This window comes from Etheostoma cragini, chromosome 18 (assembly GCF_013103735.1).
Source record: "Etheostoma cragini isolate CJK2018 chromosome 18, CSU_Ecrag_1.0, whole genome shotgun sequence".
Taxonomy (NCBI): Eukaryota; Metazoa; Chordata; class Actinopteri; order Perciformes; family Percidae; genus Etheostoma; species Etheostoma cragini.
Window position 1 is genome coordinate 8,988,177 of NC_048424.1, and position 14,236 is coordinate 9,002,412.

General features: G+C 42.6%; 1 protein-coding gene across 3 annotated transcripts in view; it reads left to right on the plus strand.

Annotated features, from left to right (window-relative positions):
* Positions 1 to 13,108, plus strand: part of tulp4a (TUB like protein 4a) — a 31,181-nt gene extending 18,073 nt beyond the window's left edge. For 2 of the 3 annotated variants that reach the window (XM_034900713.1, XM_034900714.1), the window contains exons 6-14: positions 1,153 to 1,260; positions 1,449 to 1,615; positions 2,097 to 2,321; positions 2,507 to 2,741; positions 5,714 to 5,858; positions 6,283 to 6,454; positions 6,739 to 6,832; positions 6,953 to 10,392; positions 11,642 to 13,108. In XM_034900713.1, the coding sequence (XP_034756604.1) occupies positions 1,153 to 1,260; positions 1,449 to 1,615; positions 2,097 to 2,321; positions 2,507 to 2,741; positions 5,714 to 5,858; positions 6,283 to 6,454; positions 6,739 to 6,832; positions 6,953 to 10,392; positions 11,642 to 11,758 (4,703 nt within the window). In that variant the 3' untranslated portion in view covers positions 11,759 to 13,108. The remainder of the gene's footprint in view (positions 1 to 1,152; positions 1,261 to 1,448; positions 1,616 to 2,096; positions 2,322 to 2,506; positions 2,742 to 5,713; positions 5,859 to 6,282; positions 6,455 to 6,738; positions 6,833 to 6,952; positions 10,393 to 11,641) is intronic. The other variant, XM_034900715.1, reaches the window with a different exon arrangement.
* The last annotated feature ends 1,128 nt before the right edge of the window (positions 13,109 to 14,236 follow it).

The following is a 14,236-nucleotide window of genomic DNA, read 5'->3' on the forward strand; positions in this document are numbered from 1 at the left end:
CCCTTCACTGTGAGCCAAGTGGTAATGCTGAAAAGTGCTTGCCTTAGCTGGAACACTGATTATGCTCTAACTCACTAATTAAACCAGTCAATAGTAATTGAATGGCCCCAATAGAAATTATCTCACAAGTCGACAACCCTACTGAGACACCAGGCCGCTTCTTCCTCAGCCTGCCAGATCTCTATCGTGATATATGATGATGACCCATTATCACTGCACTTCACTTCACAACACAAAACACTACATTTACTGCAGCAGCATCATATTTAATGCAAAACCCATTGTGACTGATTACTAACCAGACACAAGTACATCAGTAGTATCTATAATGGGCTTTTTTAAGGTGTTTTATCTTTTAGCGGTATGAATGAGAATGCCACTTGTTTGAAGCTATGAATGCAGCAGTGAGATGTGTTTATGTTTGAGAAATTGTGTATTCTCTCGAATAGGACACAATGGAAACTTAGTGAAAATGAAATACCACTGTCAAGGATGTAGAACTTTTCTCGCATCTCTCATAACAATCCCCAACTACCTCTACGCTAAACACAGACAGCCTCACAAATTGACTGACACACACAAACAGTATTTTTACCGCCCACTCTAAAGATGCATATTAATCATCTCATCCTCTGTAAAATGCCAGAAAAATCATCATTGAACACTTAATCACATAAGAAAAGAAAAAGGATAACATTTCTCACAATTGAGAAGCTGAAACTGGGCCATGTTCGGCAATTGTTTAAAAAAAAAAGAATTAATAAGTAAAATGGTTGCCAAATGATTTTCTGTCGTTTGTCTAATAAATTCATTGACTTATCTATTCAGCCCTTCGCTTATTTCATCTCAGGCTAGATCGTGACTGGAATAAGTAATGTTACTTACTCTTTGTTTTGCTGGATGAAGTTTAACCACCCGATAACATTGATGTATAATTAATTATTGCATTTTTTTAAGTGTACATTTAGTGTGTGTAATTTTAGCACTAGTCCTCCCTTGATAGATGTTGAAAGACATCCATTATACTTAAATGTAAAAACATGCAGGTTATAGTTTTGTTTATTTGCAGTCGATACTGTGTGTTTCACACTTCATTGTGTTGCTCTCACGGGGCCTGTTTAAGATGTTTGTGTTGCTGTTTCTCTTTTCCAGTGCATAGCCAGAAACCACTGCTGACAGTCAGCTTCACCTCTGGAGACATCAGCCTGATGAACAACTACGATGACCTCTCTCCCACCCTCATCCGCACCGGTCTGAAAGGTGTGCAGATTGTTCAAGCAACTTCATCTGTTACTTTGTTTCATTGCTTCTCTCGCTATTTTGTTTATAAATATTCTCAAATTATGTCTCAAAGATTTTTGTGTTTCCTATCTTTTTATCAAAATTGGCTGTAAATGTTAACGTACATGCCATTATGGTTACTTTTTGTCCTGTGATTTGTGCTGTAGATGTGGTGGTCCTGTGGTGCTCGCAGGGAGATCTCCTTGCAGTGGCAGGGATGGAGAGGGCCCTCCTCTCCCCCGACCTCTCATGTCCTCCCCCCACCAGGAGCGCCCTTGTTAAGTTCTACAACGTTCGGGGTGAACACATCTACACACTGGACACACCAGCACAGGTGATCAACTTTAACTGGGCCAAACCTGGCTAATGAGTAGTCTGAGTCACAGTATTCAGATTTTATGTATTTAATTCCTTTCCCATGGTTTGACTTTACCCTAATATGTATTTTAAGGCCTAAGATATTACTAGCTGGACAAAATCCTGGGAAAAAATGTGTAGTTACTAATATAAAATGTTTAATGTTAGAAACTTTACTGCTGTAAATAACACTGCAGTCTGGCATCTATAAGTGTAATTAAACTCGAAGATACTTTCTTCTATTGCAGAAGACTGCCGTTTTTACAACTCTCTATAAGAAATATACTTTAACAGGGATGCTATGTTCAAGACTTTTATCTCAGACAACCTTAACATTCACCAATCTTTCATGCAGGAGTCTGGACATTAGCATTTTAAAATCATATAGTGCAGTATGGACTTAATGCAACAAAACAAGCTTACCCTCTCTCAAATGTATCTCTTCCATCACCATGCAGCGCCCCATCACTACGCTGTGTTGGGGTCACCGGGACTCTCGCCTGTTCTTGGCATGTGGCCCAGCGCTTTATGTAGTGCGAGTGGAGCACCGCATTGCCAACCTGCAGCTTCTCTGCCTGCAGGGCATTGCCACAGCAGTGAAGGAGGAAAAAGATGTTGCCAAGCTCACCATGCCTTCCCGACTCTGTTCTTACGTCACTTCTGCTTTCATTCCCACCATCAAGGTAACACAGCCATAACAATAAATGCGAAGAGTCATAGTTTGACTGAGATGAACCTCCTCTACAAATAACCCCAGGCAAAGTGTAGCTAAGCATATCAAACTTTAATGGCATTACACTTTAAATAAAATTGTTTTGGTAGTAAGACTTTTTAAAACAACACGTCAACCCCATGTTTTTTCTTTCAGCCCCCCATCCCTGATCCCAACAACATGCGTGATTTTGTGAGCTACCCAACCGGTGGAAACGAGCGTCTGCACTGTACCATGAAGCGTACAGAGGATAACCCTGAGGTGGGGGGGCCCTGCTACACTTTGTACCTGGAGTACCTAGGAGGTCTGGTGCCTATCCTCAAAGGCAGACGTATAAGTAAGCTGCGTCCAGAGTTTGTCATTATGGACCCCAAGACCGATGGGAAAACAGGTAAAAGGGAACTTCCTTCATATTGGCAACCTAATAAACCAATTAACATGTTTCCTGATTTATAGTGTAGACCTGAAACATTTAAGTCGGGTGTTCAGCATAAAAAAAATTTATATACAGTAGGTATAAGAAGAAGATGTGGGAATGATAGACAGTACATCCAGTGTAAGATTTTCTTTTTCCATTTAAATAGTAAATATTACTTTCACAATAGTAAAGTATGTTAGAATTTGTTACTCCCATGTCCTTTTTCAGTGAGCTGTTACTGCCCTCCGTGAAACCAACCTGGATTCTAATGTCTGTTCATGAACCATATTTCCTTTGTTTTTGATAAGACCAATTATAAGTGTGTTTTTGTAATAGTTTTGTTTTTTGAAAAAGAAGAAAAAACAAAAACATCAAATAGCTTTCAACGTAAGGCTATAAGAAAACAGAAACAAGATACACAGAATGGACGGTTATGCTACACATAATAAGTATGTGTTTTAATCATAAAATACATATATGTTTTACAATTTGTAAAAATTCCAACAGAATTGCTAAATGTATTCCTCTCAGACATACTTTTCCAGTTATTTGGGTTTCTTAAGGTTGGCACTCAGAGTAAGTATGTTTTAGTCACATAGGCCAGACTCCACCCATGTTAATTAAAAGCTGCTTAATGGGGGCTCAGATGGCCCCTGGGTTCCTCATAAATCAACCTGCACCCTCCCCACACAGTGATAAATGAAGCCAGCCATGAAATGGTTCCAGCCCATTCACACTTTAATGTCCATCAAATAAATTAGCTTGACCTAAACTGGAGCAGCAGTGGTTCAGACTCCATATGAATGAGGAAAAATATCTGAAACTACTGAAACAATGATTTGGACCAAATGGATCTAAATGTTTTTTAAAGAAATAATGGAACATTGATGCTGTCAACATGTTTATAAAAAAAAAAATATATATATATATATATATATACACTACCGTTCAAAAGTTTGGGGTCACATTGAAATGTCCTTATTTTTGAAGGAAAAGCACTGTACTTTTCAATGAAGATAACTTTAAATTAGTCTTAACTTTGAAGTAATACACTCTATACATTGCTAATGTGGTAAATGACTATTCTAGCTGCAAATGTCTGGTTTTTGGTGCAATATCTCCATAGGTGTACAGAGGCCCATTTCCAGCAACTATCACTCCAGTGTTCTAATGGTCCAATGTGTTTGCTCATTGGCTCAGAAGGCTAATTGATGATTAGAAAACCCTTGTGCAATCATGTTCACACATCTAAAAACAGTTTAGGTTGTTACAGAAGCTACAAAACTGACCTTCCTTTGAGCAGATTGAGTTTCTGGAGCATCACATTTGTGGGGTCAATAAAACGCTCAAAATGGCCAGAAAAAGAGAACTTTCATCTGAAACTCGACAGTCTGTTCTTGTCCTTAGAAATGAAGGCTAGTCCATGCGAGATATTGCTAAGAAATTGAAGATTTCCTACAACGGTGTGTACTACTCCCTTCAGAGGACAGCACAGACAGACTCTAACCAGAGTAGAAAAAGAAGTGGGAGGCCGCGTTGCACAACTGAGCAAGAAGATCAGTTCATTAGAGTCTCTAGTTTGACAAACAGACGCCTCACAGGTCCCCAACTGGCATCTTCATTAAATAGAACCCGCAAAACACCAGTGTCAACATCTACAGTGAAGAGGCGGCTGCGGGATTCTGGGCTTCAGGGCAGAGTGGCAAAGAAAAAGCCATATCTGAGACTAGCCAATAAAAGAAAAAGATTAAGATGGACAAAAGAACACAGACATTGGACAGAGGAAGACTGGAAAAAAGTGTTGTGGACGGATGAATCCAAGTTTGAGGTGTTTGGATCACAAAGAAGAACGTTTGTGAGATGCAGAACAAATGAGAAGATGCTGGAAGAATGCCTGACGCCATCTGTTAAGCATGGTGGAGGTAATATGATGGTCTGGGGTTGCTTTGGTGCTGGTAAGGTGGGAGATTTGTACAGGGAAAAAGGGATTCTGAATAAGGAAGGCCATCACTCCATTTTGCAACGCCATGCCATACCCGGTGGACAGCGCTTGATTGGAGCCAATTTCATCCTACAACAGGACAATGACCCTAAACACACCTCCAAATTGTGCAAGAACTATTTAGAGCAGAAGCAGGCAGCTGGTATTTTATCGGTAATGGAGTGGCCAGCGCAGTCACCAGATCTGAAGCCCATGGAGCTGTTGTGGGAGCAGCTTGACCGTATGGTACGCAAGAAGTGCCCATCCAACCAATCCAACCTGTGGGAGCTGCTTCTGGAAGCGTGGGGGGCAATTTCTCCAGATGACCTCAACAAATTAACAGCTAGAATGCCAAAGGTCTGCAATGCTGTAATTGCTGCAAATGGAGGATTCTTTGACGAAAGCAAAGTTTGATGTAAAAAAATTTTTATTTCAAATTCAAATCATTATTTCTAACCTTGTCAATGTCTTGACTCTATTTTCTATTCATTTCACAACGTATGGTGGTGAATAAGTGGGACTTTTCAGGAAAACACAAAATTGTTTGGGTGACCCCAAACTTTTGAACGGTAGTGTATATATATGCCGCCTGCTTCCATGTTGTTAATAGATTTCCTGCAATGTTAACTTTAATGTAATAATTGCCAAATACATCTGTCTTTGCCATTTTATAGAGCATCTGGGTATTTGTACGCCTTTCTTTCCGCCCTGATTTAGTCCACACAGTAATACCGTTTAAAACAGCAAAATTATAAGCATTTTAGACAGAATAAAATTATGATTTTTTTTTTAACTTTCTTTTAGCATCAAGGTGGCAGAGGTTTGCTGCATCATTGTAAATGAGAGACAGAAAATGTCACATATTAGTTGTTTGGCAACTCTGTTATCTTGATCTACACATTTACAATATATTTATTCAATTGACAACATTCTTTATGTCCTCTTTCTCGTTTTCTCTCCGCAGATGAGATATACAGCAACAGTCTGATATCTGCCATGATTGACAGCTGTAACTGTTCAGACTCCAGTGACATTGAGCTGAGTGATGACTGGGTTGGCAAGAAATCTCCAAAGATATCCAGGGGTAGCAAATCCCCCAAACTGCCCAGGTAACCAGACACCTGACCGCTTATGTGCATGCCAGATTTAACTATAACTTTTTTATTTTTTATTTTACCATATGTCCTGTTTTTTATATATATTATAATAATACCATATTGAATAATTTCAATATGGTTCATCATTATTCCAAAGGAACAAGCTGTTGAGCAATAGTTAGACAGAAGAGAACCAAAGGATGCATTCAGATGTCTTGGATTACTATCACTCCATCTTCAAACAGCAGCAACCTTTCAATGAATGTGTGTTAATAGTTTTGATTAATATGTGTGACAAATACACTTTTATAAGATTTGTTTGTAACTCTTAACCTGCCTCCTACACTTTACATAAACGTCTAATGAAATGTTCTATGTTTGTTTTCATGGTTAACAGCATGCCTAAACCTTTTTTTATTTGCTACCTTCTCTGTAGAGACTTAGTTTGTCCCTTTACCAACAGGATCAACATTGATCCCAGAAAATCCCCCAAACTTTCCCGCGCTACACAAGAGATCTCCAGGTCACCACGGTTACCAATACGAAAACCCTCAATTGGGTCACCCAGTCTAACACGGAGGGAATTTCCTCTAGATGACATCACTCAGGTAACTGAATTAGTTATTTTCCTCTGGATTTGTTATGCTTAATAATAATAATAATAATAATAATAGGTACATTATACACACTTAGCAATGTTGGTTGGGAAGCCTGTAGGAGATCCTTGTAGCATGTCCTTGCTGTCACCAATGGATTGGTCAGGTCGCTTGTGTTTCCAGGGGTGGAGGCAGTGTTTTGTTTGATGATAAGCTCACACATTTCACTTTTAGTATTCTGTAGATTTCTTTTTCTCATAGAAAACATTTTGATTCTCTTTGTTCCTGCCTTGCAGCAAAATTACCTAGCTCAGGTCACATCCAATATTTGGGGAACAAAGTTCAAGATTGTGGGGCTCGCCACATTCTTGCCAACTAATCTTGGTGCAGGTAACAAACAACTTTGCTAGTAGCATTTAGCAGTGAATGAATGAATCAATAAAGTAATTTAATTAGTCGGATTTATGTATTTTACTTACTCTTACTCTTACTCTGTCCCTCTGCCCTCAGTCATCTATAAGACAAGCCTCCTCCATCTGCAGCCCAGGCAGATGACCATCTATTTGCCAGAGGTGCGTAAAATCTCCATGGACTACATCAATCTGCCCGTCTTCAACCCTAATGTCTTCAGTGAGGATGAAGATGACCTGCCTGTCACAGGCCCTGCTGGTGGCACCGATGACAACCCGCCCTGCACTGTCAACATTCCTATTGCACCCATCCATAGTCCTGCCCAGGCTATGTCCCCCGCCCAAAGCATTGGTTTGGTCCAGTCACTCCTAGCCAATCAAAATGTTCAGCTAGATGTCCTAACAAATCCCACAGCAACCACTGCTGGGGCCACTGCTGGTGGGTCAGACCAAAGACAGGACACCATGCTGACAGCCCAGTACACAGTTCCCACCAGGTACTCCAGTCCTGGTCAGGTCATCTTTGGAGGACTAGAAATGAGTCGCCTAATGGTGGGACCTCCACCTTCTCAACAACAGCAACAACAACAACAACAACAACAAAGCCACAATCATCAACAACAACAACAACAGCAGCAACAACAGCAACACCACCACCAACAAATTCAACAGCAGCAGCACCAACAACAACAAATACATCACCACCAACAGCTTCAGCAGCAACAGCAACTCCAACTCCAACAGCAGCACCAACTCCAACAGCAGCAGCAGCAGATGCTCCAGCACCAACACTTACAACAGCAGCAGCAGCTTCAGCAACAGCACATTCAGCAGCAGCTCCAACACATGCAGCAACAACATCAACATCAGCTCCACCAGCACATACAACAACAGCAACAACTACAGCAGCAGCATCAACAAATTCAGCAGCAACTGCAGCAACAAATGCATCAACAGCAAACACAGCAGCCGCATCCAATGCAACAGCAACACCATCAACTTCAGCTCCAAATTCAAATCCCTGTTCCCTCTATGTCATCAGGACAGCCTTCAGGTGCAGCTGTGCACCAGCTCCAGCCGGGGGCGCTGCAGATACAGATCCCTCATTCACCTGCTGATTTAGTGGTCGAGAGAACAGTGGGGGGGGAACACGAGCACCTACTGAAAATCAAAACCACTCGGTCAACTCCACAGCTGGCTGAGGGAGATACAGTGGTGTTTAGTGCCCCTCTAGAGCTCAGCAAGATGAACCCCCCACCCCCCTATCCTGGCACAGTGGCTGCCGCTGTTGCTGCTGCTGCTGCTGCTGCCTCCGCACAAGCCTCCAATGCGGCATCTGGAACAGTAGGAGGCATCAGTGGGACTCCTCCTCCTAGCGACCTTTGTCTGAAGAAGGGAGAGTTTTCACTTTATCCTTCAGGTCAGCAACAAGTGCAGTACCCCACACCACTGGGATATGAGAGGATAACAACATTTGACAGTAGTGGGAATGTGGAGGAAGTATGTCGTCCTCGAACGCGCCTTGTCTGCAACCAGAATGTCTACACACTCCAGGGACCTGGCAGCTCTGCCACTCTCAGGGTCACCTCAACATCCTCTTCCTCCTCCTCAGCTGACAAGAAGATCCAGTTGCCCTACACCTCTGCCACACTGAACAGACTCACTGCACCTCGCTATTCCATACCCAGCGGAGACCCACCCCCATACCCTGACCCAGCCAATCAGAACAGTGCTGTTGGCAGGAACCCTGGACAGAGGCTTGATAGCAGTCTGATCCATGCCACTCTCAGGAGAAACAGCCGAGAGGCCGCTCTCAAAGTTTCCCAGATGCTGGAGCCGCCCAGACCATTGCCTCCTAAGACTAAAAATAGCAGTGCACTAGCAGCCTCGTTCCAGCAAAGGGTGCCAACAGCCTTATATACCTGCAGTCAGTGTAGCAGTGGATCCAGTGTTGGAAGCACTGCTCCAGGGAGCACTAATGGAATAGCAGGAGGAACTATTATCAGACAGGATTTCCCTGCAGGGAATGGGGCACCACACAGCACAGTTATCGTTCACTCCAACAGCACTACTCCTCTGGCCTCCCAGTCCTCTTACAGCCTGCTGAGCTCTCTTGAAGGATCTGGGACTGCATCAGCAGGAGGAGGAAGTAACAGAGACAGGACTGATTATGTTAATTCAGCATTTACTGAGGATGAAACACTGAACCAGTCACTGAGGCATCTGGCGCTAGGAGGAAATGATGCATCAGGGTTGGTTGTCAAACGTCCACCTCCCTATCAGTGGGACCCAGCTGCCACAGAGGAGGTGTGGGTTCCTCAGGAGCAGACAGCAACACTTAATCCCACTGGCCCCCCTGCACCCCATAAACCACCCCCACTTATTCTTAGTCCAGCTCAGCACTTGGATGTGTCCAGGCTCCCTTTTGTCCTTTCTCCAAAGTCCCCCACCAGTCCCAGTGCTGCATCATTTCAAGCTGCTGCAGCAGCAGCAGGCTACCAAATCTCTCTTCAGTACCCTCCAACAACTTCCTATTCTGGAACCCAGCTTCAGCCCATACCAGGGTCACCACGCCCCTGTTCCTCCCCAAAGGAGATGGTGGCACCAGTAGCCTTCTCACAGCAGGATGCAAACCTTGTCTTACCGCCCGGTTACCCTGCAAACCTGGCAAACCTAGCCTGCTGTCCTCTCCCACCCATGTATCCAGGAGGAAGTGCTTGTGCCGGGCTCCCCATTCCCCCCATTGCCCTTCACACTCCTTGGGGTACCTATAATTCTTGCCCACCTATGCCTAGTCCTGCAGTGCCACTACCACCCAAAGCCTCCCACATGGCAGTAGATAAAAATGTTCTCTCGCCTCCTCCCCCACCACCACCCCCTCCACCACCACCAGCAGAGCTGCAGAGCCATGGAGGTTTACAAGAGACCATGGCAGAGTCTGGGGAAAGTTTTCAGGAGGTTGTCTCCTTGACTGAGAGCCCTGTCCCACAGCGGTCTGAGAAGTTCAGCAAGAAGAACCGCAAGCGGTTGGATGGGCGTGCCGAAGAGGCTAACGTGCCACCGTTGGCTGAAGGGAGCAAGTCAAAAAAGGAAGGCAGGGCTTTGGGTGACTTTAACTCACTCATCTCCAGTCCACGGCTGGGAGGAAGGGATAAGAAGAAGCTAAAGGGACAGAAAGAGCAGCAGTTGAAGGCCAAGAAGCTGAGTAAGGCCACTGCCAATAGTGAATTCCAAGATAGTTCAGAAAGTGAGCCAGAGCTGTTCATTAGTGGGGATGAGCTGCTCAATCAGTGCCAGAGTGGTAAGAAGGGCTGGAAGAGTAAGAGGAACTTAAGAGCTGCCAGTGAACTGGATGAGATCAAGTGTCGAAAGGCCAATGAGAAGGAGGACCGAGGGCTGGGCAGCCAGGGGTTTGTGTATGTCATGGCCAACAAGCAACCACTGTGGAATGAAGCTACGCAGGTCTACCAGCTGGACTTTGGTGGGCGAGTCACACAGGAGTCTGCCAAGAACTTTCAAATCGAATTGGAGGGCAGACAGGTAAGAGAGCTCTTGTTCAAGAAATATCACTCACTGCTTGTTATGTGTATACTGAAAAGATCATTACAAGTATTCAAGTGTTTTTACCTTCAGTGATAGATGCTAATAATTTTTACCACAGGCCGCCAACCCCTTAAATTTGGAGGCCAAGAACATTTTTGGTGACCCAAATGTTAACCTCTCTTGTTCAGTCTCTTTTTTTTTGCCCCCCTTTATGCCTCTGCTTCATACCTTCCTGCCTTCCTTTCTTCACTTTTCTCATTTTTTTCTATATTTTTTTTATCACTGAAATAATATCTTTAAGGTTACTTCAATGGAAAGGAGATAGATGTGTATTCTTCTTCTCACACAGTGTGGGAGTGATTTAATCTGCAACTGTATAATCAAACTCAAAATTAAAGCAACCTGCCGTTCGCTTTTGGCCAGGCAGAGCAGCCTTAATCTATTTTTTTTCATAAGTGGTCCACTAACATTACTACCTCTCTCACCCAAGTGATTGCGCGGTCCTGCAGTGTGTGGCAAGCTGACACAAAATGCATATAAATCCGTGAATGCACAGGCATTTAAGTGAAACCCCAGCTGTTGTGGTCTTAAAATTAAACCAGAAGTTCTCTTTGTCTGAGACCGAGAAAATCCTGAGTACAAATGCAGTTGATTTTTCCCAATGGAGTGTGCGCCCCATGTTGGCTGGGTCCTTGTTAGCGGCCGCAGGTTCAGGTCGGACCCCTGATCCTTTGGTGCATTGTCGTCCCCCTTCTGTCCTCTTTCTTGTCTTCAAACTGTTCCGTCAAAAAAGGCTATAAACCCCCCCAAAAATGCAGTCGATTTCATGACAAGACTGAGTAATACAACACTGATGGGGTCTACCATCATGGCTCCGCCAACCAGAAGTACTGGCAGGCGGGGTTGAGATGGCAAACCAAGATGGGGTACAAGAGGAGAGTTAACATTAGGCTAAAGCTAACTCTTTACCGGCCACCACTATGCAGCATTTTCCTCGGAAATGTAAGGTCTCTGGTGAATCAAACAACATAGTAACAACAGCAGAGTTCCCGATAGCGCCATTGAGATTAAAGGGACGGTATGTCCTCCAGTGTCATTCTCAAGAGAGACCTGATCTATCTTGGTGGCCACAGGGGCCACCTACTGGAGATATTTGGTGGCCACAGGGCAAAAGGCTCTGCTTAGTCTCAAACACTGACCTTCTACAATCTGTATTAACTTTTTGCTGTTTGGTTTTTCTACACAGGTGATGCAGTTTGGCAGGATTGATGGCAATGCTTACATCCTGGACTTCCAGTATCCCTTCTCTGCTGTGCAGGCCTTTGCAGTGGCTTTAGCCAATGTTACTCAACGCCTCAAATGAGATGTCCCATCCTTTCTTACCCTGAGTTATATCTGGGATTAAAATGCAATCTGTTGAGGGGGCACAGTTGTTTCATATGAGATAATAAAACTTTGATTTTAGAGAGAAGACTTAAATTAGCCCTGGTCATAGAGAGAGATACAATCATGCTGCACTACACAATGCTGCCAATAGAGTTGGTGCAATAAGCATTGGCTGCATTTGCCAAGGATGCCCTCAGATTTGCTCCGTTTGGCAGTCAGTGGCACCTTGTAATGCATGTAGGGCCAAAGAGCTGAGCTTTGGTAATCATCATGCAAATAAATGCTGCTTTAGCTAGAAGAAGCTTATAGACATGATAACCAATCGTTAAACTGAGAGGGAAACTTTAACGGTGCAGTTTTTAAAAGAAGAAGAAGAAGAAGAAGCAGCAGAGGTAATACTTGAAATCCACACTCTGGAGATCAGTTTTTTTTTTTTCCCAGAGCACACAGGTACTACTGGGCACTGAAATCCATTGCTGTACAAACTTCAGTGAAACAGTTACCACTTTATTACACTGCTTTTGCTTTTAGTATTTTATTAAATGACTAAACATGGTCGAGGGTAGAAGATTTTTTTGTTTTTGCTCCCTGCCATTCCTTTTGTTACTTTCACAACCTATCATGGCTGGAATTGAGCCTTAGATATATGCATCAAATAGGTGAAAAACTAAAAGGTCACTGTAGTAAAAGGAAGGTCAAGGAGTAAATCTAGATGAGGTGAACTGCAGTCTTTTCCATATAGTTTCCTGGGACTTTGAAGGAAGAAGAAATGTTACTCTGCTACATGGAATAATTTATATGTAAATTTCGTTCTTTATCTACTCAGAAATGAATTTTAACATTCAGTGTATGTCATTGTTTGTGATATACAATCATCATACCCTGTCAACATGGTTTCAACTTTCCTGCTTTAAATGGGAGAAGTGGCGGCTGAATTTGAATATTACGGTGTAGTCTGGAGTAACTCAGTTAGGAGGGTTATACTGAATAGCTTTGACTGATATATCCTGTACTTAGTGAATTATCCATGGTGACATGGGCGCAAAAGAAGTTGCCAAGGCCTGGATTGAACAATTTAACCTCTGGCATGAAGTGATTTGTCACCTGCTGTCACTTCTGTGAAGTGAGTGTAGTTGGATGGGGCTGTCCCTGCTCTTTAAGACCACACTAAACATGTAAGCAAGGTACAGGAAATATTTTTATATATTTCACCTATGCCATTTCATGCTCTTTTCAGAAGTCATGTAAATACATATCAGTCATATGTAAATGTTAAGAAACTTGGATGATTTTGACAGATGTCTGTTTACACCTGTCTCCACTGTGTTTTAAAGGTCCCATGGCATGAAAATTTCACTGTATGAGTTTTTTTAAAAATATTTATATGAGTTTCCCCAGCCTTCCCATGGCCCCCCAGTGGTTAGAAATGGTGATAGGTGTAAACCAAGCCCTGGGTATCCTGTGCCTTTGAGAAAACGAAAGCTCAGGTGGGCCGCCTCTCTCCTCCTCAAAAGCTACAGACTCAAAAATGGCACTTACTAAGGAAAGCTCATTGTGGGACTGGCTCTAGCGGCTGTAATTCTGCACCAAGGCTGAATTTTGGGGAATAGACTTCAGATATGGTATTAGGGGACCACTAAGGTCTATATAGAAGCATCCAAAGAGAACCATGTCATGGGACCTTTAAATGTAATTTCAGTTGTGGAGCAACGTTGTACTGTTTTAACCAACAAAAGTTAACAATTAAGCTGAAATCATTGTCACTGAAACTTTAAAGTCAGAACTCCAATGAATTATGAAGCTATTGAAATATGTTTATTTAGCAAGCTGACACTGAAATCTCAAAAGCTGTTTTTTTCAGGCAGGATTAAATTAATAATTAAGGTTTTATCTGTGTAAGACAGTAGCCAGAAATCAACTCAATGGGCAGTAATATTAGGTAGGTGTGATTAGACTCTAACCTTTGTGCCAAAATATGCATTTGCTAACATTTGTAGTAAAAAATGGGCCTAGAGAGAAGTGTAACTTGATTCTTGATGTGTTAAAAAAAAAAAAAAGAGCTTTCACTTTGGACCTGCTCTAGTGGTCCAGTTTTGGTCTCTGAATTGATGAGATTATTAAATTCTTTAGTGTGATCTTTCCATATCGCAACGAGATGCATGTCTGTCAGATGGGGGTTGTTGGGATGGGGATTGAAAAAGAATGTCAAAAGCGTTTCTTGATCGTAAAGAATGAACAGAACACGAGCATGTCATAAAGAAAATATCCATCTTTTTGTGTTAGTAGTGCAATATTTTCTTAGGTGATAAAAAATCCTTTGTCATCACGTTTGACCACAGTTTGATACCATTTATTTTAGTTCAGCATCTGTTTGCTGATCTGTACATTTTATTTATGAAATTATTTCCTGAAGGAGATATAGTATCTATACATACTGTATATTAGGGAGTATTCT